Source organism: Lontra canadensis, unplaced genomic scaffold (genome assembly GCF_010015895.1).
Source record: "Lontra canadensis isolate GAN:19392208 unplaced genomic scaffold, GSC_riverotter_1.0 scaffold101, whole genome shotgun sequence".
Classification (NCBI taxonomy): domain Eukaryota; kingdom Metazoa; phylum Chordata; class Mammalia; order Carnivora; family Mustelidae; genus Lontra; species Lontra canadensis.
Window position 1 is genome coordinate 1,516,520 of NW_022631095.1, and position 25,244 is coordinate 1,541,763.

Consider the following 25,244-nt stretch of genomic DNA (forward strand, 5'->3'; position numbering starts at 1 on the left):
CCTGGTGGTGATGACTTAGAAGGTTACGGCACAGAGGGCCGCCTGGGTGGCTCAGTGGGTTAAGCCTCTGCCTTCGGTTCAGGTGATGATCTCAGGGTCCTGGGATGGAGTCCCCGGGGTCCCCGCTCTCTGCTCAGCAGGGAGTCTGCTTCCCCCTCTCCCTCTGCCTGCCTCTCCATCTACTTGTGATCTCTGTCAAAGGAATAAAAACTTAAAAAAAAAAAAACTTAAAAAAAGAAAAACGTTGTGGCACAGAGACTTGAATGTAAGAAGGAAATACAGGCAACAGCAATCAGATGAGAAAACCTATCCTCTGTGCTCTGTTCTGAGAATAATAAAGCTATGTTACTACTAGATGTTATACTCTGCACTGACATTGTAGTTCTGGATCTGTTTGGCACCGCCACAAGAAATTTCTGATATCTTTGTCTTTAAATATCATTTAAACAAGAAATTAAAAGATTCCTACAGATCAATTATTTAATGACTACTAATTACGTTTCAGGTTTTTAAAAACATAAACCTTTTAATTATACTATAGATGATATTGAGAATTAAGCATTCCCATTACTGTTAATCATTAAATATTTCCTTCTTTCCCCTAAAGATTGATTGATTGATTGATTGATTGATTGATTTGACACAGAGGGAGAGGGTGCAGAAGCAAGAGGAGAGGCAGAGGCAGCAAGAAAAGCAGGACTCTTACTGATCCTGGGATCATGACCTGAGGATCATGGGATCCTGGGATCATGGGATCATGACCTGAGCTGAAGGCAGATGCTTAACCAACTAAGCCACCCAGGTGCCCTATTCATTAACTATTTCTAAATGTATGCTTCTGTAGTACCTGTTTTGTGCAGTACCAAGAGTTAAAGGAATCAGTAAAAAGCACTTTTTTGTTTGTTTTAAATGTCTTTTTAGAAACAGACCTCTTTTAAAATTATATTGATTTATTTAATGAGACACAGCAAGAGAGGGAACACAAGCAGGGGGAGTGGGAGAGGGAGAAGCAGACTTCCCATCCAGCAGGAAGCCTGATGCGGGGCTCCATCCCAGGGCCCCAGGATCATGACCTAAGTGGAAAGCAAATGCTTAAGGACTGAGCCATCCAGGTGCCCCTGGAACACATACCTCTTAAAGGGGGCCCCCTGAGCTTATTTCAGTTTGACTGTGTCTCCTGGAAAGACAGGTTAAATTGATCTTTTTTTTTTTTTATGATCTTTTCCACCTTCATCCTTCCTCTCCATCTTCCTGTATATTCCTTGTTTTGTTGATAAATTGTTGCCTTGACCAGATATCGGGACTTTTTCTTGAGGAGAATTTGGTAAGTTGTCCCCAGGGATTTTATTTTAATCTGTTTCTCTGCTGACAAGAGTTTAAAATTAAAGTTCTGGGAGGTAGATATGTAATCTCTTCCTGTGAAACAAGAAAACATACTGTTAATAACATTTGATCTTGAGCTATATTTAGGGAAATGACCATTAAAGTTAATAATGTACATTTTTAGCATCTAACATCTTCTGAGGTTCAGATCACACTTTGTCTTCTTCATACAAAATGAGCAAACAATTCATTAAGACAGCAATCTAACACAATTCCCAGGGCCAGAGTTAAAGAGAAAGGAATTTTTTGTTTCTCTTCCAAAGATTATATCCAAAAACTCCTTACATGATAAATCACTTAATCTTGAAAGTCAAAAAATTGCCAGACCTGATAGCAGAAAGCAAACATTGCTTTGAACGAATGGATTTCAACAGGAAGGTTCTTAACCCTTCCCTTTTTATAATAGGATTGCTGACATGTGACTGTAGTAGAAAATCTAGCTCATCTTTCCATACCGAGCTTGGAATCATTCATCTGGTTTATGAATACTTAATGATTTTACTGTGCCTGTTTGTAAGTGAATACAATGCATGAATAAGAATATTTCCCGGTATAAAATGTCTCCCAGGGAACTGAAAGGCATATTTTTGTATCTTTATGATCTTTTCCAGAAAAGTACATGTTCATGTTTGTACGGTGATTAATTTGTGGAATTAATGTGAAAATTATAACTACCTAGACTCTTAAAGCTCAAAATTTGCCATCGGAACTTTTCAGGAAAGGAAAGGGAGAGAAACCAAGGCTTTGTAGATTTTGTTAATTCTAGTAAACATAGAACGTGAAGTGAAACCTTTATGTGGAAACTCGGGTATCCAACATGCACAAAGGGCCCTCTAGTGGCCAAACTGAAAAGTTCTGCCTATTTAACACGGTTGATCCATTTGGTTTTAAGCCAAAAAAATGCTTTGTAGATTAAAAGCTGTCTACATAAACAACAACAACAACAACAACAACAACAACACAAAACCTGAAATTGAATACCCGCCATCTTTCATTCTTACAAATGTGCAGCCCAGATGAGTGAGTTCTGTGGTCAGCTCACATGTTAAGTATGTGAAAACGATTCCTTGTTGTCTGGTAGTCCAAGCGGATCCACTAAACATTTTGTTTTCTTTCTAGAGCCAGATGAAACGGATGGGTAGAGATAACAGGGGAGCGAGAACATTTCTATATCTTTCACTTTTCCAAGACGGCTCAGTTACCCAACCTAGGAACTGAAGTGCCCCCAACCTGCAGTACCTACGTCACTGCACAGTTAGAATATATATCTTAAATGTTATTTGAGATTTCTCCACAAACTACTGACCACAAACCATACCTGTTAAGTGAGCATTTATAAAGCAAATTACTTTAGTGGAATTCAGATTTCCATATGAGGATTTCACAGCATTCCTCTCTTAGGCCCCGGAGAAGGGAAAGCGATGTTTTCCTAACCATTCCCGCCCTTTCTGCCACTCCCTCTCCGCGGAGCTCTCCGCGCCATCCCAACCCCGGCAGTTGTTGATTTGTAAGGGTTGGGGGTGGGGAGAGTACATCAAAGTGATGTAATTCGTGACTTTAAGATGGTTACCATGGCGACTATCAGGCATATTACGCTATCGGTAGGGTGAGAGGTTCTTTAGCCTTCAACGAGCATTTTCGGGGACGTTAGCCCACATGCCAGAGAGTGGAGACAGGCGGAAAAGCGTCAGTATTGCCCCCTGCCGCAAGACAGACTCTGCTTAAACTAAACCCAACAGAGAGGTCATTTTGCCGGTGAGAACTGGACCTTGGCTACCTCCAGGGCTGCCGCACCGAAGGACGCCCTCCCGCCCCATAATCTGAGAGCTCATTGGTGGGTGGTGTCGTCACTCAGAGTGACGTAATGGGATAGGAAAGAGGCGGAGCCATAGAGACTTCTGGGGCCCTTCTAGCTGGGGACCTGGACGAGGGGGGGTTTGGGAAGGGACTGGAGGACTGAGGTAGCCGTTCCGGGGAGCCCGCCCGAGGAGGTAGGGGTGGGCTGGCCAAGTCCTTAGGCTGTTACTTGGTGGACCTCGCCTGCCTTTTTTTCCTCCGGAGCCCGCTCCCTCCGCATCCTGCTCTTCCCATCAGGGCCCAGGTTTCCCGACAGCTTCCAGTTCCCCACCGCACTCGCCTTAAGCCCATGACCTCGTGCCCCTGCCCGCTCCCCAGCTTTGGAGCTCAACCTCCATTTCCCCTCCTTCCGTGCTTCGCTTCTTCCTTTCTCTTCCGTACCCGGCGCCAAGCTTCTCCTTGTTCTCCTTCCATAAACCTGGATCGCCAACAAGGTTGTCCTCCCCGTGCCTGCACCATCCCCGCACCCAAACACAAAGAACCGCTCCCCCACCCCCACCCCGCTGCCGCAAACACAGTCCACCAACACACTACGTGCACAAAAGCCGACGGCGCGTTTTGCCCCTGTGTCGTCAAGGGCCAGAAGCAAGGTAACCCGGGGAGCCTGGGGCCCCGCGTGTGGGCGTGGGCGGCGCGAAGGCGCTAAGGCGCAGGCGGGGCTCCCGGCGGTCCACGCCTAGGAAGTGGTTACCCACCGCTCAGGGCGGGAGTGCCCAGGGGCCAGAGAGCAGGTTAACCGCCTGATCGGGTGTGGCTTGCCTCCAGCCGGAGACCACCCTCCCTTAGCCTGGGTTTAGATGTTCCGAAGTTTTCTTTGAACTCCCGTTAAAAATGTCAGCTCTGTGGTTGAGGTTTCCGTCCAGGAGAGCACCCTGGTCTGCGCCTTTTCCAGCTGCAGGAAAGCAAAGTTGACGCTAAGAGATACTACCAAAAAACACCTTGCTGCCCTTGGCTGAAAAGGACTACAGGATGGAGAAAGGTTTTGATAAAGCTTGTTTAAAGATAGCTCAGTTTGGACTCTGGAGAATCATCAGTACAGGAAACCGATTTACCTCCACTTGAATTATTAGTAGGTACCAAGTATTATTTTCACTGCTACATAAATGTGGTTAGTGAATACTTTTTTTGTTTGTTTGTTTAGTAGGCTCTGTGCCTAGCATGGGGCTTGAACTCATGACCCTGAGATCAAGACTTGCATGCTCTACCACCTTAGCCAGGCAGGCACCCCTGCTTTTCATCTTTAAAGTTTGGGGCAACTTGGCCAAGTATGGGAAAAAGCTAACTGAAACAAATCCAGGATGTTTTATCCTACCTGTATTTTTAGGCTACAAATAAGTGTGTATTGCTTAACTTCTTAAATACCTGGCAACCGGGGCACCTGGGTGGCTCAGTGGGTTAAGCCTCTGCCATTGGCTAGGGTCATGGTCTCAGGGTCCTGGGATAGAGCCCCACATTGGCTCTTTGCTCAGCGGGGAGCCTACTTCCCTCTCTCTCTGCCTGCCTCTCTGCCTACTTGTGATCTCTGTCAAATAAATAAATAAAATCTTAAAAAAAAAAAAACACCTGGCAACCATTCAAGTAGGTTACTAGGTGTTATTGACCAGAAATTAAAAAGTCTTTAAAGACCATATCACCATCATGAGCACCATGATGTTAGAGATCATTTCTATTTGTTGAGAACTCAAAAGTACAATTCTCAAATCCAAGCTGAGAAAACATTCAAGATTGTTGGAAATGATCTTGAGAGAGATTTTACACCTTGAACGGAATATGGAAATTTTCTACCTCTGCAGTAGTAAACCCTGAAATCCTGGTATCTTTATAACTGATGTGTTCTTAAAATACTGAATTGTTTACTTAATCCTTCTGTCTAGGTTCCTCTGTTGGCTAGTTGAGACAAATATAAGTATGGCCTTCTACAATTATAAAACAGTCTTAGCTATTGCCCGGACAAGGTAAGCCATGGAATCCCCACTTACCCTGCAATATTTATATGAACTTTTTTCTAGACCAGAAAGATATATGTAAAAAGATAGACTTGTTCCACAACAAATGAAAGCTTTGTTGGCTTTAACTCTACTGCTTTTTAGGAAGCTGACATTTTATTGTATTTAAACTTACCCCAGCTTTTCTATATGCCTTAGAACTCAGACTGAGTAATCTTTAGATGTATGGCACAGGTAAGAGAGAAGATGTAATGGTTTTAGAGTGACACCTCTGTAACTGATGAATGTTGCATGGGCCCTTAGATAGAAAAATGAGCAAAATGGCTGTCAAACAAGCCAGGCCTGGACATATACCTGCGCTCGTAGGCCTGTTATCACTTACTTATTCTAAAGAATATTCACTGAGAACTTACTATGTGCCAGATACATTGTACATTTTCCCTTTTGGCCCTTCAAAAAGTGTTTTATCTTGGCATGCTTCAAAAACAGTCTGAAAGAATGGAAAAGCTATCTCTTTGCCAGAAGAAATTTCTTTGCCAGGAACTTTCTTTGCCTAGATGGGTCTTATTTTTATTTTCAAACAATCTGATGTGCTAATTTAACTGAAGATTGTGAGCTGTTGCAAAACTAGAATATAGAGATCCCCAGCTGGGGTGCCCAATTTTAGTTCTTATTCCTAACATTCTTAAGGAATTGTAGGTGAAGGGCATTTGGGACATAAATGCCTCTCATTTGAGGGAGTCCACGGGCACCACACAGACAAACCAGTATTATGTATATTATGTATTTGGTTAATTTCCGCAGAGACTGTGAAGTGTTTTTTTCAGCCAATATTCCTATTGTCAGCAGAGTAACCAAAGATGCAAGTGTTCCACCTGTTTTATTATAGTAGATAAAGACGACACTTTCAAACACAACCCCTGGCAGAAAAATGTTTGCTGTTAGATTTTTAAATTAATAGTTGCAGAGTTTTGTGCTCATGTCAGTACTGCATATACTAAAATTGGAACAGTTCAGAGATTAGCATGGCCCCCGGCACAGGAATAATTCCAGAGTTTCTAACTTGTAACATAGCAATTATTTTTAGGAATTAAGTTATTAATATTTCTCATAGAGTCTATCACTCAAACATAAAGTGACACTGTTCTTCAACTGGGGTAAAAAGTTATATTTCCTTCATTTGTGAATATCATCTGCTTTTAAAATATGGCTTAAAAGCCGCTGCTTTATTTTAACCATATAAATATTGATTTCTTTAGTTTGTAAGTTGGTAACAGTATGTGCTCAACTCAGAGGATGTTGCTCTTTATTCCAGATTCCCTAGCTATTTTGTCCATCCTACCAGCTCTTATTCCCCATCATTTGCATTTCTTCACTTGCCAGATTCCCATTTAAATAGAACATACATCAAGAACTGTGTAAGCAAGAAGTACTCCTATCCTAATCAGTCAGGCAATAAAGTACTTCACCTACGAGCTAGAATAATACAGAAGCTGCATACATCAACTTGCTGGTTCCAAGAGGTCACTGGTAAACCTCAACTGCTCCAAACCCCAAAAAAGCCTCAGGCGACAAGCCCTCAGCCCACAGAAGGAACTGGCACGAAGATTAAGGAGGAAAAGCGATCTTATAGACAAAGAATTATGGATGAACTTAAATATTATTACAATGGATTCTACTTGCTATGGATTGACACCAAAGTTGCTGCCAGAATGGTTTGGAGGCTGTTGCATGGACAGGTGCTGACCAGACGAGAGAGACGAAGGGTAGGCACGAATCATATTTGAGACAGAAAATGTAAAGTTAAATTGAATTATTCGGGAGCCAAGATTTTTTTTTTTTTTTTAAGATTTTATTTGTTTATTTGAGAGAGAGAATGAGAGAACATGAGAAGGGGGGAGGGTCAGAGAGAGAAGTAGATTCCCCATGGAGTTGGTAGCCTGATACGGGACTTGATCCCAGGACTCTGGGATCATGACCTGAGCTGAAGGCAGCCGCTCAACCAACTGAGCCACCCAGGTGCCCTGGGAACCAAGTTTTAAACTCACTTGAGAATTCATCCCAAAAATCCCAAAGTAGGAATAGTAACTGATAGTGAGAACCACAGTTTCTTCCGGAGTTTCTTATTTTTCTGAAACGGACTTACTGTTCAACCTTAGGCAAGATTCTTGAGATTTGTGCATATTTGCCTACAAAGTGGTTATAATTGCGTTCTGATCTCCCCAAGGGGTTGAGAAACTTCAGGTTTGATCTGTGCACCTGAAATAAAAAGTAGTGTTAATATATTAAGTATATGCTTTTGGGAAAAATCAGTTTTTGACAGATACTGAACTATTAAAGTACAGACTGCTAACATAGATGAACGCTAACAAGAGATGACGCCAGCAATGTTTTGATCGTCATAGATTTCCTTGAAGATGTCTCATAGATGTTACTTCAGAGCAATGGTAAAAAGGAAAACTCTACCTTTCCATTTTATACACAGCTGCAGAAAATCTGTCTAGGGTTTTTAACACTTCAAGGACCAAGGTAGGCTTTTTTGGTTTTGTGTATTTGTTTGGGGGCATGTCCTAAAATAATGAATATTGCATATGCATTTAATTCTTTAGCTCTTGAGGACTTGTGCCGATTTCTTCCGCCTGGTTCCATTTATGGTTTTCATAATTGTACCCTTCATGGAATTCTTATTACCAGCATTTCTGAAATTCTTCCCAGAGATGTTGCCATCAACTTTTGAAAGTGAATCCAAAAAGGTATGTAGGATTTTTTAACTTTAAAAAAAAAAAAATGGACTCTATTCTTTAGTTTTAAGTTTGTAGAAAAATTGAATAGAAAGTACAGAGGGTCTTGGATAATCCCCCCATTTTCCCGGTTGTTAATGTCTTGCATTTGTGTGATCTGTTTGTTACAACTGAAGAACCAATATCTAGATAGTATTAATTAAATCTCCTACTTTACATTAGGCTTCACTCTTTGTGTTGTACTATTGTATGGGTTTTGAAAAATGCATGATGTCATGGTATCTACCATCACCCACTGCCCTAAAAATGCCCTGTGCATCATCTGTTGTTCCTCCTACCTCCTCCAACCAATGGCAAGCACTCTCTCCATAGATTTGCCTTTTCCGGAATGTCATAGAATTGGAATCATACAGTGTATACTCCTGTCATGGATCATTTCTTTCTATCACTGCGTAATATTTCACTGTATGGATGTGCCAGGGGGGGGTTTCTCTGCTCACCCGTTGAAGGGTATTGTGTTTGATTCCAGTTTTTGGCAATTATGAATAAAGCTGCTATAAATATCTGTGTGCAGGGGTTTGTTTTTTTATGATCATAAGCTTTCAACTCATTTGGATTCCACAGGAAAGCAATTACTGGATTGTATGGTAAGACTATGTTTAGTTTCATAAAAAAATAACTGTCTTCTGAAGTCCGTGTACCATTTTTCATTCCCACCAGCAATGAGAGTTCCGGTAGCTCTGTATCTTCATCAGCCTTAAGTGTTGTCAGTGCTTTGAATATCAGCCATTTTAATAGTTGTGAAGTGATTTCTCATTGTTATTTTAGTTTGCAGTTCTCTGATGACATGTGATTCTGGGCATCTTTTCATATGCTTGTTTGCCACCTGTATGTCTTCTTTGGGGATGGATCTGTCTTTTGCCCACTTTTTAATGGAGGTATTTGTTTTCTAATTGTTGTCTTTTAGGAGTTCTTAATACATTTGGATACAAGTCCTTCAACAGATATGTGTCTTGCAGATATTTTCTCCCAGCTTGTGGCTTGTCCCTTCTCTTAACTGTCTTTCACAGAGCTAATGTTTTTGATTTTGTAATTAAATATAAGTTATCAGTATTTTTTTCCCCCCAGATCATGCTTTTGGTGTTGTATCTAAAAACTCATTGCTAAATTCAAGGTCCCTTAGGTTTTCTCCTACATTTTCTTTTTCTTTTTTTTAATTTTAAGTAGGCTCCACACCCAATGTGTGGCTTGAACTCATGACCCTGAGATCGAGAGTCCCATGCTCTACTGACTGAGCCAGCCAGGCGTCCCTCCTACATTTTCTTCTAAAAGTTTTATAGTTCTGAGTTTTACATTTAAGTCTCGGATCCATTTTGAGTTAATTTTGGTAAGAGGTGGAACATCAGGATTAAGATTCATTTTTTTCTTATTTATGTGTGGATACCAAGTTTTTCTAGCATCATTTGTTGAAAAAAATGATCCCCTTTCCATTGAATTTAACTTGTTTTTCACCATTAAAAAAATAAAGGGAACAAAAATCAGCTGTTATTGCAGTGATTAGTTGAACAGTGGGCATGATTTAGCCAGACAGACCCTTTCTTTCTTGAGAGTAGTCCTAGAGAAGATGGGTCCTCGTTGGATGGTCACTGTGATGGTGACAGACTGGGAAAACTCGGGGGCCCCTTTGTTCTTTCCCTCTGTGCCACTCTACTGGACCAAGGTCTGAAGGCACAACCACATGATGAGAGGATGAACAGGACAACTTTTAAGTTGGATCAGGAAATGTTTTCTAGAAGAGGTAACTATGCAACCAAGACTAGAAGGATGGTAGAATTTTGCTGCAACATTTGAAAGGCTTTCTGAATAGAAAGAGTAGCACCTAAAATGGCTTACTTGTGTGAAAGAGTTGGACATAATCTGAGACACTGAATGCTGCTTTGTGGGTGGAGCAGGGAAGAGACAGAAGTGATGTCTAGGGTCAGGTTGGAAAGCGTCTACCACTCTAAGAAATTTAGACTTTGCCTTTGACCATGGTGAATAATGGAAGGTAAATTTAAGCAGAGGGTGGGTAACACAGTTAGATCTGTATTTTAGAAAAAACGATTTTGCTGGCTAAAAGGATAGAAGAGGGCAGGGCCGGAGGAGGGATTTCCCGATTTCCGGCTGGCATGCTATTACAGTAGTGCAGGAGAGATTAAATTATGAAAGTGGCATTAAGAATAAAAACTTGAAGATACATTAGAGGTACATGTAAGGGGTAGAATCAAATTGGCATATTTGACTGGCAGTGGTTTAGTTTAGTTACATTTAAGATAATCAGGACCTAGAATTAATACCGTGGGATTCCAGGGAATGTGTTCATGAATTCAGGAAGGTGGGGGAGAAAGGAAGAGGTTTATCTATGGATTCCTCATTCCTCAATGCTGCTCATTCCCCAGATACACATCCATACACACCATGGCTACAGTTTTAGAAGATACATTCTCTCTCTTTTCTTTCCATGGACTAAAGCAAATGAGAAAATGAGAGAGAGAGGTGGTGTGGTGGGGGGAGGAAGTAATGGGGGGGGGGGATGGGAAGAAGCAAGACTTTCTATTTATGTCAGATCAGAGAACCCATGCATTTCTCTTTCGTAGTACTTATTTATTATACTTTAATTTGTAGAATTACTGGATGATCATTAGTCACTAATGTGTGTCTTTCCCATTAGACTAAAAGTCCCATGAGGGCAGGAATTCTTATCTGTTTTTGCTCAATTTATCCCCAGTACCTAGTGCAAGGTAGATGCTCAAATAAATGAATAGATGGATGGATATGGATATAGGAAATGGATAACTAAATGGGTTCTAATGATGGTATTGCCATTGGTGTTGTGTGATTTTTTTTGCTTGAGTTTTTTTTTACAGACAGAGATCACAAGTAGGCAGAGAGACAGGCAGAGAGAGAGAGGAGGAAGCAGGCTCCCTGCTGAGCAGAGAGCCCAATTCAGGGCTCGATCCCAGGACCCTGGGATCATGACCTGAGCCAGAGGCAGAGGCTTTAACCCACTGAGCCACCCAGGCACCCTTTGGTTGAGTCTTTTAAGATTTTTCTAAAAATTCATGATTGCTATGATTGGCTAATCATTAGAATCTCTTGGGCAACTTTAAAAAAAAAAAACAAACACAGAAAATCTTATTCCTCTTCATCCCCGAGTCCTGACCATGGTTATTATTTTTTTTTAAGATTTGTTTATCTATTTTAGAGAGAGAACGAGCAAGCACATGAGTGGGAGTGGCAGTGGGAAAGGGAAGAGAGAATCCCAAGCAGACTCTGCACTGAGCATGGAGCCTGACGCAGGGCTCAGTCTCATGACCATGAGATCATGACTCAAGCCAAGACCAAGAGTTGGATGCTTAACTGACTGTGCAACCCAGATGCCTCTCACTATGGTTATTTCGACAATGCTACCACACTGCATTTCTGATAATAAATGAAGTTTTAGAAGTACGCATTAACATCGTGTCTTAAGAGTATACATTTAGGGGCACCTGGCTGACTCAGTCAGTAGAGCATACAACTCCTGATCTCAGGGCTGTGAGTTCAAGCCCCACCTGTGGAGTAGAGATTGCTTTAAAAATAATAATAATAAAAGGAATGTACATTTAATTCTTTTTTGTGTAGTACTTTGTTCATATCTGTTATAACACTTAAGTCAGTGTATTATAATTAATTGTATCTGTTTTGCACTGAAGTTATATGCTACTCTAGCATAGAGTTAATTTCCTAGTTTTCTTTGTGGCGCACACAAAATCTGGGACCACCCTGGGATCGGGGGCTGGCTCAGCTAGCAGCCGAAATGGTTTATACCCGACTAAGAGATAATATCTCATTCTAAATAATGGCAAAGCCTTCCATTGAGGGGATATTTTGGATCGATCAAATATTTATGGCCATCGTATTAGTAAGAGATAAACAGTAAGATTAAGGTGGCAAGTTGCAGATAGAGACTACTTTCAACTTGGTTCTCACAAAACCCATTTAACTAGGTTTGAAAATAGTATTACATTGCAAAAGAGGGATGAACGATAACAAGGGTGACAATTCTTTTCCTCTCACTTTTATCTAAGAACTTGTAAACCTGAAGGATCAATTAACTTTCTCCTCTTCCGTTATTAAGGAGGAAAAACAGAAAAAGAAAATGGCTGCGAAGTTGGAACTAGCAAAATTTCTTCAAGAAACGGTTACAGAAATGGCAAGGAGGAACAGGGCCAAGCTGGGAGACGACTCCATACAGTTCTCCTCCTATGTCAAACAGGTGTCAGTCTCTTGTGGTTACACTTCTAGGTACACACCTAGGTTGTGGAAGCAACTTCTAGGCTGGCGGTTATATGAAAGTTTCATGTCATTGTGGATCGTCCAAATTGTTCAGTCTCTGATGGCAAATATCTAAGTTATACACATACAGTATTGCAAACATTTACAGTAGTGTGTACAAAAACCTACCTTAAAGCAGTCATGTATTGGAAAGAACGGTAGATTTAGAGTCAAACTTCTGAACTACTCCTGATTTTTCAGCTGACTTAGGCTGACTTGGAGACTTCCTTATGCCTCTTGGTCCCACAGGGCCCATTTCCAGATGTAAGACAGAGTCTATGAACATGCTTTGGTGTGTATTTCAAAGAGTCTGCAGAGAAGGTTAAATTAAGAAATACATTTTATAACTGATAATTTTTTTTTAAAGATTTATTCACTTATTTTAGAGAGGGAGAGTGTACGTGAGTGGGGGGAGGGGGCAGAGGGAGAGAAATGATCTCAAGCAGACTCCCATCTGAGCTCAGAGCCCAACCTGGTGCTCCATTCCATGGCCCACGAGATCATGACCTGAGCCTAATGCTCAACCGACTGAACCACCCAGGAGCCCTACAAAATACATTTTAATGAACCTCTTTGTCCCGCTGCCTAGGTCCAGACAGGCCACAAGCCCAGCACAAAGGAGATAGTTCGATTTTCCAAGCTATTTAAAGATCAGCTAACCCTGGAGAGCCTAGATCGACCTCAGCTGGTTGCCCTCTGCAAGCTTCTAGAGTTGCAGGCCTTTGGAACCAACAATTTGCTCCGCTTTCAACTTCTGATGAAACTAAAGTCTATAAAAGCAGATGATGAAGTAAGAGCTGAACTGTAGCCGTCAGGGAATTAGCCCGGCTGGGAGATCCTTTAGGGTGACTTCGTGATAAAGAGCTGTATCTTCTCTTAGATCTGCCACTGGACGGGTTCTGGCAAACCACTGAGCAGTTTAAACAATCATTACCATGACAATCTGAACCCGGATTACTCATTTTAGGAGTTGTTTGTCATACTCTGACGCACTTTTCTGGAGAATGCCCTCATAAGCAGTGATTTAGTAATCTACATCAGTTAGGACCCGCTAGAAGGAACAGTAGCCCAGGAGGCTCCTGAGTCTTCCATTGCTAAGGACAGGGCTCTGCCCTCACACCTCAGCTCCCCTTCCTCAGAGCTGGTACCGACATTAATATTCTGCTGGGTGAGTTAGTCTGATAAGAAGGAGTGGCAAGACGTAATGCAGGGAGGGAGAGCCCAGCTTAGACATCTGACGGGGGAAAGGCATCGTTAACTACTAATTAGACTCTTAAAAAATGGAAAGAATGTTTCTTGAATCAGAATCAGCTGCTTTCAAGCATTCTGCCTGAGGGAGCAAGATTCCCAGAACTGAGAAAGCATGATCCCGGTGGCCTCATTTAGATTTCAGCTGTTGCTTTCAGAATTTTGGAATAAACAATACTGGTCCCAGGAGTACCCTAGTTTTGGGTCACACCAAGCTGAAACCGTATTATGTATCGAGCGAGTTTTGTGGACCAGAGTTAGGGCTGTTCCCGGATGGAGGTAGGAGGATGGTAAGGGAAAGGGCGACACTGGGACATCCAGCAAATGGTACACTGAGAGCTTTTCAAGTGGAATATTTTCTAATGAATCCTAAAGCTGCCATGAAGGGGAAACGCACATCGAGAGGGGAGAGGATTACTTTGGTGACAAAGTGTTGGAGAGGAGTTATGGGACTATTTCTGATAGTGTTAATACCAGTTGGCAGAATTCCCTTCATTTTCAGCTGCTGCACCTTTAGCCAGCGAGAGGACAGGTGTTGCCCCTGATTTGTTGGAATTTGGGATTCGGTAAAACCGGAACCAAAAGGGCCAATACCATTCTTTATGTACTTTCAGGTAATTGCCAAAGAAGGGGTGAGCACTTTGAGCGTGTCAGAACTGCAAGCAGCCTGCAGGGCCCGGGGGATGAGATCCCTGGGTCTCACTGAGGAACAGCTGAGACAGCAGCTCACAGAGGCAAGTCACAGCTCTCCGGGGCCCTTTCCACTACAACTCTGTCCCCTGCGCTTTGTAGACCTCACTCTGATTTCTATTTTTCAGGCGAGCCGTCCCACCTAATTTGCCTTCTTTAATTGAGCAGTGGGTTGCTGAAGAAGCTAGATTTATTTTTGATGGAGACAGGGTACTCTATCAGTTTTCTTTCTTTTTTTAAGTTTCACTTAATTGACATACACTGCAATATTGGTTTCTGGAGTAGAATTCAGTGATTCACCATTCACGTACAATACCCAGCGCTTGGCACAAGTGCCCTCCTCATACCCATCACCCATCGGGCCCATCCCCCGTCCCCCCTCCCTCCATCAACCCTCGGTTTGTTCTCTATCCTTAAGAGTCTCCTCTGGTTTGTTTCCCTCTCTCCTTCCCCCCTCCCCCATACGTTCATCTGTTTTCTTTGTTAAATTGCACATATGAGTGAGATCATAAGGTGTTTGTCTTTCTCTGACTTATTTCACTTAGCTTAATACACTCTAGCTCCATCCGTGTCCTTGCAAATGGCAAGACTGCATTCCTTTTGATAGCTGAGTAGTATTCTATTCCTTCTTTATCTAATCATCGGTCGATGGACACTGGGCTCTTCCAATAACTTGGCTATTGTTGATAACGCCACTGTAAACATCAGGGTGACCTACGCCTTTGGATCTGTTGCTGCATAAACAACTATCACAAACTTAGTGGCTGAAAACAGCACCCCAATTATTAGCTTACAAGTTCTTTTTTTTTTTTTTTTAAGATTTTATTTATTTATTTGACAGAGAGACACTGAGAGAGGGAACAGAAGCGAAGCGAGTGGGAGAGGGAGAAGCAGGCCTCCTGCTGAGCAGGGAGCCTGTTGCAGGGCTTGATCCCAGGACCCCAGGATCATGACCTGAGCTGAGGGCAACCGATTAACGACTGAGTCACCCAGGCACCCCAGCTTACAAGTTCTGTCAGAAGTGCAGGCTGTTTTTTTTCTGGAGGTTCTGAGGGAAGATTCCACTTCCAGGCTCATTCAGTGTGTTGGCTGAATTTAGTCTTTTGCAGCTGGAGGATTGAGGTCTCATTTCCTCGCTGGCTGTCAGCCCCAGGCTCCTCAGCCCTGCAGGCCCCCTGCATTCCTTACCTCTAGGTCCCGTCCCTATGCAAAGCCAGGAAAGGAGAGCTTCTCACATTCTAGCCCCCCATAGGCCTCACATCTCAGACTTCCCCTTTTTGAACTCTAGCTCTAGATTTAAAGGCCTCACGTGATTAGGTGAGACCTCCTCAAATAACTTCCTGCTTTCAGTTCTGCTGACTTGGGGTCCTAATTATTTCTGCAAAATCCCTCACAGCAGCACCTAGATTCATGTTTGAATAACTGGGAGAAGGTGTGGGTACATTAGGGACTAGGAATCTTGGGGCCACCTTAGAATTTTACATACTCAGGGTATTTTAAGGGCCTGGGCAAAATTCTTGAATTCAAGGCCTGTTGTGTGTGAATCCATCTGGAGGTCTAAGCCTTGCCTGAGGGCTTTACCTGGGACTACTTTGCAGTTAGTACCCCAAGCCAATATAAAGTGTTAGCTTTGGCAACAGATGTTTAATATTTTCCCACTGACAACATATTTTAACTAAGAGCATCAGTGTTTTTTTGTTTTAGGATTCATTTATTTTAGAGTGAGAACACCTGCACACATGAGTTGGGGGAGGGACAGAGGGAGAGAATCTTAAGCATGCTTGAGTCCCCACTGACCACGGAGCTAGATGTGGGGCTAAGGTGGGGCTTGATCCCATGACCCATGAGATCATGACCTGAACCAAAACCAAGAGTCGGATGCTTGACCAACTGAGCGTAGGCATCCCAGAGCATCCATGTTTTCAATCAAAGCAGTAACTCCTATTAATATTCTCATTCTTGGGGCCCCTGGGTGGCTCGGTTAGTTAAGCATCTGCCTTTGGCTCAGGTCATGATCCCAGGGTCCTGGAATGGAGCCCCGTATGGGGGCAGGGGGAGCCTGCTTCTCCCTCTCCAGCTCCTCCCTTGCTGTGTTCCCTCTCTCACTATCTCTCTCTGTCATAAATAAATAAAATCTTTTTTAAGAAAATAAAAATAAATTTTAAAAATGAAATTCTCATTCTTGTAACTGTAAGAAATGCTATAAAGCATACACAAATTATTTTGGAATAGGAGCCACTGTTGTGACTTTGAAACCACGTCAGGTAGCTATTTCCTTTTACATGTTGGACCTGCTCTGGCTGGAAGATGAACATATTGCAGGGAAAGTTTCTTAAAATCACTTATTTCTTTTTTTTAATAATTTTTAAAAGATTTTATTTATTTATTTGACAGATCAGAAGTAGTCAGAGAGGCAGGCAGAGAGACAGGGGGAAGCAGGCTCCCCTCTGAGCAGAGAGCCCGATGCAGGGCTCGGTCCCAGGACCCTGAGGCCGTGACCTGAGCCAATGGCAGAGGCTCAACCCACTGAGCCACCCAGGTGCCCTAAAATCATTTATTTCTTGAACATAGAGTATTAAATGGATTCATACTGTCCAAATAGCTTTCTTGAAAGAGTGTACATTTTTCCCACAAAGGAGTGAGGATACCGATCCAACAACGTGTGATAGTCAACACTACGTATTACTCAGAAATTCCTGTGTTAGGATACAGGCAGGCATTTCACAGAAGGGAAACTCTTAAGATGATAATCATATGAAACATCTTAACTTCATAAGAAGATAAAACAGATATCACATTCACCTGTTAAGTTGGCATAGATCAGTTTGATAACACACCATGTTGTTGAGGGTTAGGGAGAGGGGCACTCATGCATTGCTACTGAAAACCTCCATGGAATCTTTCAAAATTTAAAAATGCATTCACTGGGCACCTGGGTGGCTCAGTGGGTTAAAGCCTCTGCCTTCGACTCAAGTCATGATCCCAGGGTCCTGGGATCGATCCCCGCATCGGGCTCTCTGCTCAGCAGGGAGCCTGCTTCCTCCTCTTTCTCTGCCTGCTTCTCTGTGATTTCCGTCTGTCAAATAAATAAATAAAATCTTAAAAAAATAAATAAATAAATAAAAATGCATTCACTTTGACCTAGAAATTTCACTTGTGTAGTATGACATATCTATAAAATTATCCACTGCAACACCATTTATAATAGCAAAAGACTGGAAATAGGCTAGAGTTCATAAATAGGAGAATAATCAAATTATGGCCTTTCCATGCAACAAGGGGATCCTTTTCAGATGGTTAAAAAGGAGGCAGCTCCACAACCACAGATATGAATCAATCTCCAAGATATTTCAGTGAAAAAAAGCAAAGGACAGAACAGTGTGTATATATCGCCCTTTTTGTGGAGATGAAAAATGTACAAATGTGTGTTTGTTTATCCACAGGATACTTTGGAAGAGTATGTAAGGACCTGGTGACAGTGGTTGTTTCTAGGGAGGGAAACAGGGTGGTTAAAGGATAGGAGTAGAAGGCAGGTTTATTGTTATTGATCATATTTTATTTACTTTCTGAGTGTTGTCTCATACATGTATTATTTACCTATGTATATATGTATATATCTATGTATCTTTTCTTTTTTTAAAGGTTGGCTGTTTGGTACTTGAAAATTACATCTCATTCTCATTTTAATTTCTTTGGTTATGAGTGAGGCTTATTTATTCTTTCCCCTCACCTGCTCTGTATCTAAGAGAAGATCCTCTGCTCCTTCGATCCGCAGTGGATTTGAGAGGTGACTGGAACGCTCCCTCTCCAAGAGGCTCCCACTGTCACGAAGGGGGTTACAGACTCCAGACACTGGTGCCAAAGCCAGGAGGCTAGTGTTGTCACCCTTGTCCTGCCGCTGCTCCCCAGCATGTGCCTGGGGAAGCTGATGAAACTAGGGAAGCTGTTGGTGATGGTGGGTCACGCCCAGTTTGAACATGCTGGAATTCTGTCCTGTGTTACTCTCCTCCCATCTCCAGTGGCAGGACCTCCACCTGAAGGAGAACGTCCCTCCTTCTCTGTTGCTTCTGTCACGAACTTTCTACCTGATCGATGTGAAGCCAAAGCCAATCGAGATACCACTAAGTGGGGAGGTGAGTACCCGGGATCTGGATTTCCATAACTGGGGCCTCTCCACAAATGTCTTATTTCCTCTTACAGTTAGGGTGGGTATTTCTTTTTTAGTATCTTTTGGCACTTGGTCCAGTGGACTTTAAAATCTTTTTAAAAATTCCTTAAAAAAATTAAAATTGCTAAAGCTAACTCTAGCTATAGGACTCTTACTGTCTTTGTCCCAGCTCAATTTAGGAATCCAGTTTATTCCTTCTCCTGAACCATCTAGAGTCTTCATTAGCAGCCTCTTGCTCTTCTGAGACTGAATGGTTCCTCGTCTTTCATGTCCATTTCATTTGTTGAGATTCCTATTAATTTTGAAGTGGTGAAAGGCCAGTCTAGAATGTAAACTCTTTGTCTACCTTCCACTCATTTTCTTAGTCATTTTGTGTTGCCTTTAATTCAGTAGCTCCCTGCCACCCCTCTCCACCCCCAGCGTTTTACCGTAAAACCCAGGATTGGCCCAATCACTAGAGCATCTTGCTCTGGTCAGAAGGGGCCTCTCACTTCTCTGCTTTGTGGCTTCATGTCTAAGTCAGAATCTGCACAAGTGAGAAAGAGAGACCATTGTGGAAGATGCTGCATGTGTGGTGTAGCGGATGAATCCAATTTCTCTGGAGTGGGGACCCATCCGTTTTAATTTAGTTATGCTAGTGACTCCTTGGACAAGCCAAGGGAAATGATATGAAGTCCAGCATGAAAAATATACTTTGGGGAACACCCTCTTGCTTTGCCTTTCCATGTTTCCAGAGACTAATCAGATTTGGGCTTTGTCCAGGAAGGATTCTAGGGAGAGTGGGAGCAATTCCAGAACCCATACCATCTTTTAAAAGGCAGCCTACCTGGTTCTTACTCTATATTTGGTCTTTAAGACTGACCAAATCTGTCATTCTTAGACTGCTCTCAGGTGCAAGGAAATCTTCGGTTAGTACAATATCTCAGAGCTTAATCTATGTTCTCAGAATTTTTCTAGTTGGGCATAAACACTTTAGCCAGATGTCGCTTTCTGGAATGTTTGAGAAAGACCTAGAAATTAAGGACAAAATGACAAGCTCCTAGGCATTTTATTCATTGCTTTTTTCTTTTTTTAATCCATGCTTTTAAACTTCTGTTTTCCATATATACAGAATGAGAATAAGTAGCATGCTAGGTTCTATACAGAATTTAGGGACATCAAGTTAAATATACTATAATTTGGATATATGTAGCTCTTTTCCCTCCCAAGTACACAAAACAATTACTTATTTCCAAAGAGCAGTGACAGATTTACTTTTCAAATCTAATTGTAATTCTCGAAGATAGGTTAGCTAGCTGTTCTCAAAATACCATGTCTTCCATTTTCCTCATGTTGCAGGAGCTTCTGCTAAGCAGCACCTACCATTTTAATAAATCAGACAAACTTACCATTATTAGACACCAAAAATGATAAAGGTATCAATTTTGACTAAGTTGTATCAATACTATTAGAAGCTGATGAGTAACTGAGAAAAGGCAACTTTTTTTTGCCAGACTGAAAACGAGACCAGAATTGGCAAATCAGTAGCTTAATGACCGCAGAATTTTTTTTTTATTTATTTTTTAAGTAATCTCTACACCCAACATGGGGCTCAAACTCAAAACCCTGAGACCAAGAGTTGCATGCTTCAATGACAGAGCCAGCCAAGCACCCCAACTGAGGAGTTTTAATTCTAGAATCTCATTCGAGGGCCACTTTGCATGTACGCCACCCAGTGCTACTAAGTTGCTGCTTCAGGGGCCTGCTTCCTACATTCTCCTAAAGGGCAGAGTTGGAAGAAGTTAGGGATTCAGTGAGTGGAAAGCAAGTTACGCTAGAAAGCATTAACTACTGTAAAAGTTGAGTTGCAGGAATAGCAGAAAGCTGATGTTCATATAAAATACTTCTCTTCCTAGTCTTCCAAAACAGATATTCCCGTGGAATCACCTACTTCTCCTGGATCTAAAGAGACGCTGGTGGATTTAGCACCTCCACTGAAGGGAACTAAGGTTAGACTATTACTTTTCATTTGATTAATTAGGTTTCCACATGAAAATAAGTTAACTTATCCTTTTTTATTATTTTTTTAAGATTTTATTTATTTATTTGACAGACCAGGGGGAGGGGAGCAGGCTCCTTGCTGAGCAGAGAGCCCGATGTGGGGCTTGATCCCAGGACCCTGGGATTGTCACCTGAGCTGAAGGCAGAGGCTTTAACCCACTGAGCCACCCAGGCACCCCAATTTATCCATTTTTAACTCTTAATGAAACTGAATTTCAATACCATGGTGTTCTTTAATCAGGATTATTATTGTACTATTAGTACTATTAATAGTACAATAATAGTACTATTAGTACTATTGTACTATTAGGTCAACATTTGGCTCTATGTAATTAGGTTCCAGATTTAGCCTTTTGAATCGTGTCGTGGAAGAGGTGGTAGTTACACGTTCCTGGGGGTCACAGCAGTGTGACTATAGATCTAAGACCCATTTTGTTTTAAATCAGTAACCCAACTCTCAGTTCTGCTGTTGAAGGATGAAGAATTTATACAGCCGCCGCTGGTTCCGTCATCCCCCATAATGCCATCGACACCTATCCCGTTACCTAAGGGACCCATCGCTTCTGCTAAAGAAGCTGTGAGTATCTGAAAAAAGAACACCTTTGGTCTAGTTATTTTTAAGGGCAGTGAGGATCTAGAATTGTTACTATTGCAAAACACCACATGCTTCTTCCTGTCATCCAAACAGGAAGTTGTAGGCTGAACTTTCATCATGTCATAACCACTAAGTTTTTAAAATTCAGTTATCCAAAAGCCCCCCCCAAAAAACCCCCCAAAAACCCCAGCTTATCAACCAATGCAGTCATGGATGAGGCCTCGACACGTGAAGTCTAGAGGCTAATTACAATATAGGCAGACTCTTATTTTCTTTTGTGCCAGATGGAAATAGTTCCCATATGTTGTGTATTTCGCACAGGCTTCAAATGTCAGGAAATACTAGCAGGAAAGCAATTTAAATCTTAGGAGAAATGTATGTAAATAAGAAATTACTTATTTATCCACTTTTCCCCTTTGGGTGAAAGAATCTGGGACGAGGGCAAAAGCCTGACATAAGGAAGTGGCAGGGGCGTCCTGGGAGAGTTTGACCGGCTCTACTGGCCCCCAAGGGCCAAAGAAGAGAGCCAGCCAACACATAGACACCCAGGGCTGGACACACAGGGTCCTTGCTTGCAAGTCTTTTTAAATTTTATTATTAAGGTAAGTTGCAAACTTGGAGTTGACCTTGTCCTCTGTCATTTGATTAAGAAAACAGAAAAGGGGGGGCGCCTGGGTGGCTCAGTGGTTTAAGCCTCTGCCTTCGGCTCAGGTCATGATCTCAGGGTCCTGGGATCGAGTCCCGCATCGGGCTCTCTGCTCAGCAGGGAGCCTGCTTCCCTTCCTCTCTCTCTGCCTGCCTGTCTGCCTACTCGTGATCTCTGCCTGTCAAATAAATAAATAAAATCTTTAAAAAAAGAAAACAGAAAAGGGGCTCTTGAGGAACTTCTACATCTCGCTGTGAGCAGTGCCTAAAGTCCTTATGTTTTATACCTAGACACTCCAGGCCGAATCACAAAAGACAACGCAGAACAGCAAGGCGAGTTCTAAAGGTGCATAAGGACCATGGGAGATGAAGCTCACTGTTGTCCGCTTCCTGCCCGCAGCGGTGGCATCCACGCAGGACCACCCAGCTGAGACAGATGCTCTGTGTCTGGTTTAAACAGAGATCAGCCGTGTCGTCCTTGGGGCAGTCCTTTGCAGCCTTGTAACCTTTCCAGATGTCAGCAGTGAGACCAAGTTCAGACCATTTAGAAATGTAATCTCAAAGCCACCTTCCTCTGTACCATGACGTCATCCCACTAAACTGTGTGAAGCCCCCTCCCCGTGGTATTTTTGAACAGCTTCACATTCGTGCGCATGTCCTTTAAGGGAGGACATTTTTTTGCGTAATGGAATCAGCTTGGCACCTTAGATTCCAGTAACTTGGAAACTCCGAAACCACCGGGAGAACACCTAACTTTTTCAGGGATCCATCAGTAAGAATAGTGCCGTGGAAACAAAGCACCTTAATGGGATGGAATGGGCATATTCCCCAGTAAGGCCTTTCCGGATATGAAGAAGAAAAAGCCTTCTGGAGAAGAAAACAGGAGTTCAACAGACTGGCGATCCACAAGGCCTGGCTGCTGCTTGGCTGCTTAAAGGCTCCCCCTCTGGGGCCCCGGGAGCCTGCAGGAATCTGGGAGGCTGCCATTATTCCAGCACACGTGGCTTTCATTAGCCACCATTTTGCCAGGAAACATAATTACGGGTTTAAGACGTAACCATTTGTCTGTGCTGGGTGTATGCTTTTCTGGTGTGTGTGTCTTTCACAAACAAGACCATTTGTTAGTCATCGGGGTGGTTAAGAGTCTGACACAATCCCTGTCCTACCCACTAACGAGTATTATGTTCAGATACTTATGTTCGGGGTTTTCAGGATGGTCAGTTCTGATAAAACTTAATACCTTGCCGTGCAGCTGACCCAGAGCTTTCTTCCCTTGGGGAGTGCTTAGAAAGAAGAGGTGTTTTGGTTTGTGGGTGATGAGATTGGTTTTCTTCACTCTCAGTGAAACTGAAAGCGGTTAGAATGGGAGTCATTGAAACCTAGTGCAACTCCAGTCTTCCTGTCTGGGATCACCTAAGTGAGGACTGTCATCAGTGCTTCCCAGCAAGATCTGTACTTTACAATGCTTTCTAAGCCTCCTCTCCACCAGAGGGAAAGCCCCACCCTGGCCTGCTAACGCTCTCCAGTTCCTCAAGAATGATGAATCCCTACTACAGAGCATTCGGTGGGTCTCCCCATTGGCCTAGCAAGGTGATTCACAATAAATTCTCCCATTTTTAAAACCATGGGTGTTTATTTTAATTAGCTCACATTTCAAGTGTTGAATGTGGGCAAGGGATTAGTTACTTAACTTGTTCAATCCTGTTTTAGCTGAATGATTTATAAGGGCTGCTAGGCTGTTCCTGCAGTTCTTTCTGGCTTTTCCTACAAGGCAGAGTGGGACTGGTTACGGCAAGGGGCCCCTAGTCAGTTCTGGCTCCAGCTGGCTGGCCTTCACCTTTTTTTCTACATATAGGCATCTGAGACACTGAACATACCCGTCTTCCCATTCTTTGGATCATAGGTCAGAGAAGTCAGGATGTTTCTTTGGTCTCATCACCTAGAGCCCTTGGCTGTTGGGCTCTATGGGATTTTTACATCTAGCCCCTGCTGAAACCGAGCTAGCAGTGTTCTGATAAATAGTTACTAACCAACTCTGGTTGGGGCACAGCCCTGGCTTATAGCATTTGCCTTCAGGCTGCCAACAAGAGGTCACTGAGGGACTCAGGAAGAGGGGTGCCCCATTAGCGCCAGCAATGGTCATTAAATGGGTCACTTCTCTGCTCCAACACAAACATCGGGGAGGCAGTGTCCTATATGTGGCCCTGAAAGCTTTTAGGTACCAACCTGGAGGGACCTTGCCCCAGACTGAATCTTCCTCAACAGCTGGGTTCTTGCTGACCTTCCATCCCCTTGGCTCTCCTCAGCTGATAGAATGGGGTGGGAGGCTATACCAGCGTGCTACATAGCTTTCTCCTTCCCTGCAGATGCCTAGGCTTTGCTGTGCCATCTGCGAATCATCCCACTGGGTGGGACTGCAGGCAGTTTTTAAAGGCCAGACCTCAGTGGTGCTGTCCGATTTGGCCGGCATCCCATTCAGAGAGCATTCTGCCCCAACACGGAGGTGTTGGTAGCACCTGACATTTACGGACCCACACCTGTGCCACATGTAATTCTGTCCTTCAGTTGTTACGGCACCAGTCACACTGGTGACATCAGATACACTGTCATGCTGTCAAACCTAGGCTGAAGATTTCCCAGTCACTACCAGCTAGCTCCCCCGAGGTCAGGTCAGACCTTGGGAACTTGGAAGCTGAGTGGCGCAGCCCCCTATGTTGACTGAGATCTTGGCCTGCTGGCTCCTCCCAGTGGAGACTGCAGGGCATGGCGCCTTCACCGTCAGGAAACCGATTTCTTGCTTCATCTGAAGGTCAATCTTCCTCACTTGAGGATCAATATAGTACATTAGTGGTGCCTAGGGACTGATGCTCTCCAGTCTATGGCAATTAGAAAAGGTGGAAAGGCAGTATTGATTAGTGGCATGACGATCCCAGACCCTAATCTTTGAACCCTGTGGAAACCAGACAGATTCAGTGCCTCTGACAGCACGACGTCTTCATTAGATAGACTGGACTCCTTTCCTCAGGAGACCCCATCTGGTTATCTAAGTAAAATGGCCATTTCATTTTCTCTCAGGTCGATTTTACTATCTTTTATTTTAGACAGCCAGCTCCGTCTCTGGGGGAATTTGTGGGTGATTGGAGTGGTAACAGCAAGGACACTACGGACTTAGTAACAGCGCCTTATGTTCTCTGGCACCTTCCCTAAGGCAAGGAAATCCTCCATCCACTCACACAACACTGCTTCAACGGAGGGCTGAGGTGAGATGATCGTATTTTAGAAGGAAAGACACCACTCTAAGGTCTCCAAGCAAATGATTTTAAGAGCAGAAATTCATTTCCTGGCTCTGTTCACCAAATGACGCCTTCTTTAAACACAAACACAAACTGTAATATGTTGACAAGACGCATATTTACAGAGAGACACGAGGGTAAGAGAGAACTTTACAACAGTGGCCAACACCGCAGCTGCCCCCAAAAGAGCTAGCTCAGAAAGCAAACTTAAAGCAGCAATCCCGTTTGCCCTGCAGAAATGAAAGCGAATTGAACTTTCTTCTGTATTTCATGGTAACTGCG

The 25,244-nt window shown here is 42.9% G+C and overlaps 1 protein-coding gene across 7 annotated transcripts; it reads left to right on the forward strand.

Moving 5' to 3' along the window:
• Positions 1-3,333: 3,333 nt before the first annotated feature.
• On the forward strand, positions 3,334-22,152 carry LETM2 (leucine zipper and EF-hand containing transmembrane protein 2). 7 transcript variants are annotated; one of them, XM_032838011.1, is made up of 12 exons: positions 3,334-3,374; positions 4,133-4,309; positions 5,115-5,195; positions 6,502-6,952; positions 7,796-7,939; positions 12,087-12,224; positions 12,873-13,073; positions 14,146-14,265; positions 18,241-18,354; positions 20,285-20,377; positions 20,905-21,006; positions 21,961-22,152. In XM_032838011.1, exons 3-12 carry the CDS (start codon positions 5,149-5,151, stop codon positions 22,021-22,023), a joined length of 1,473 nt encoding a protein of 490 aa, XP_032693902.1. In that variant the 5' UTR covers positions 3,334-3,374; positions 4,133-4,309; positions 5,115-5,148; the 3' UTR covers positions 22,024-22,152. The 7 variants fall into 7 exon arrangements, with proteins under 7 accessions (XP_032693902.1, XP_032693906.1, XP_032693903.1 ...); XM_032838012.1 differs by lacking the exon at positions 3,334-3,374 and adding an exon at positions 3,649-3,830; XM_032838015.1 differs by lacking the exon at positions 4,133-4,309.
• Positions 22,153-25,244: the final 3,092 nt, after the last annotated feature.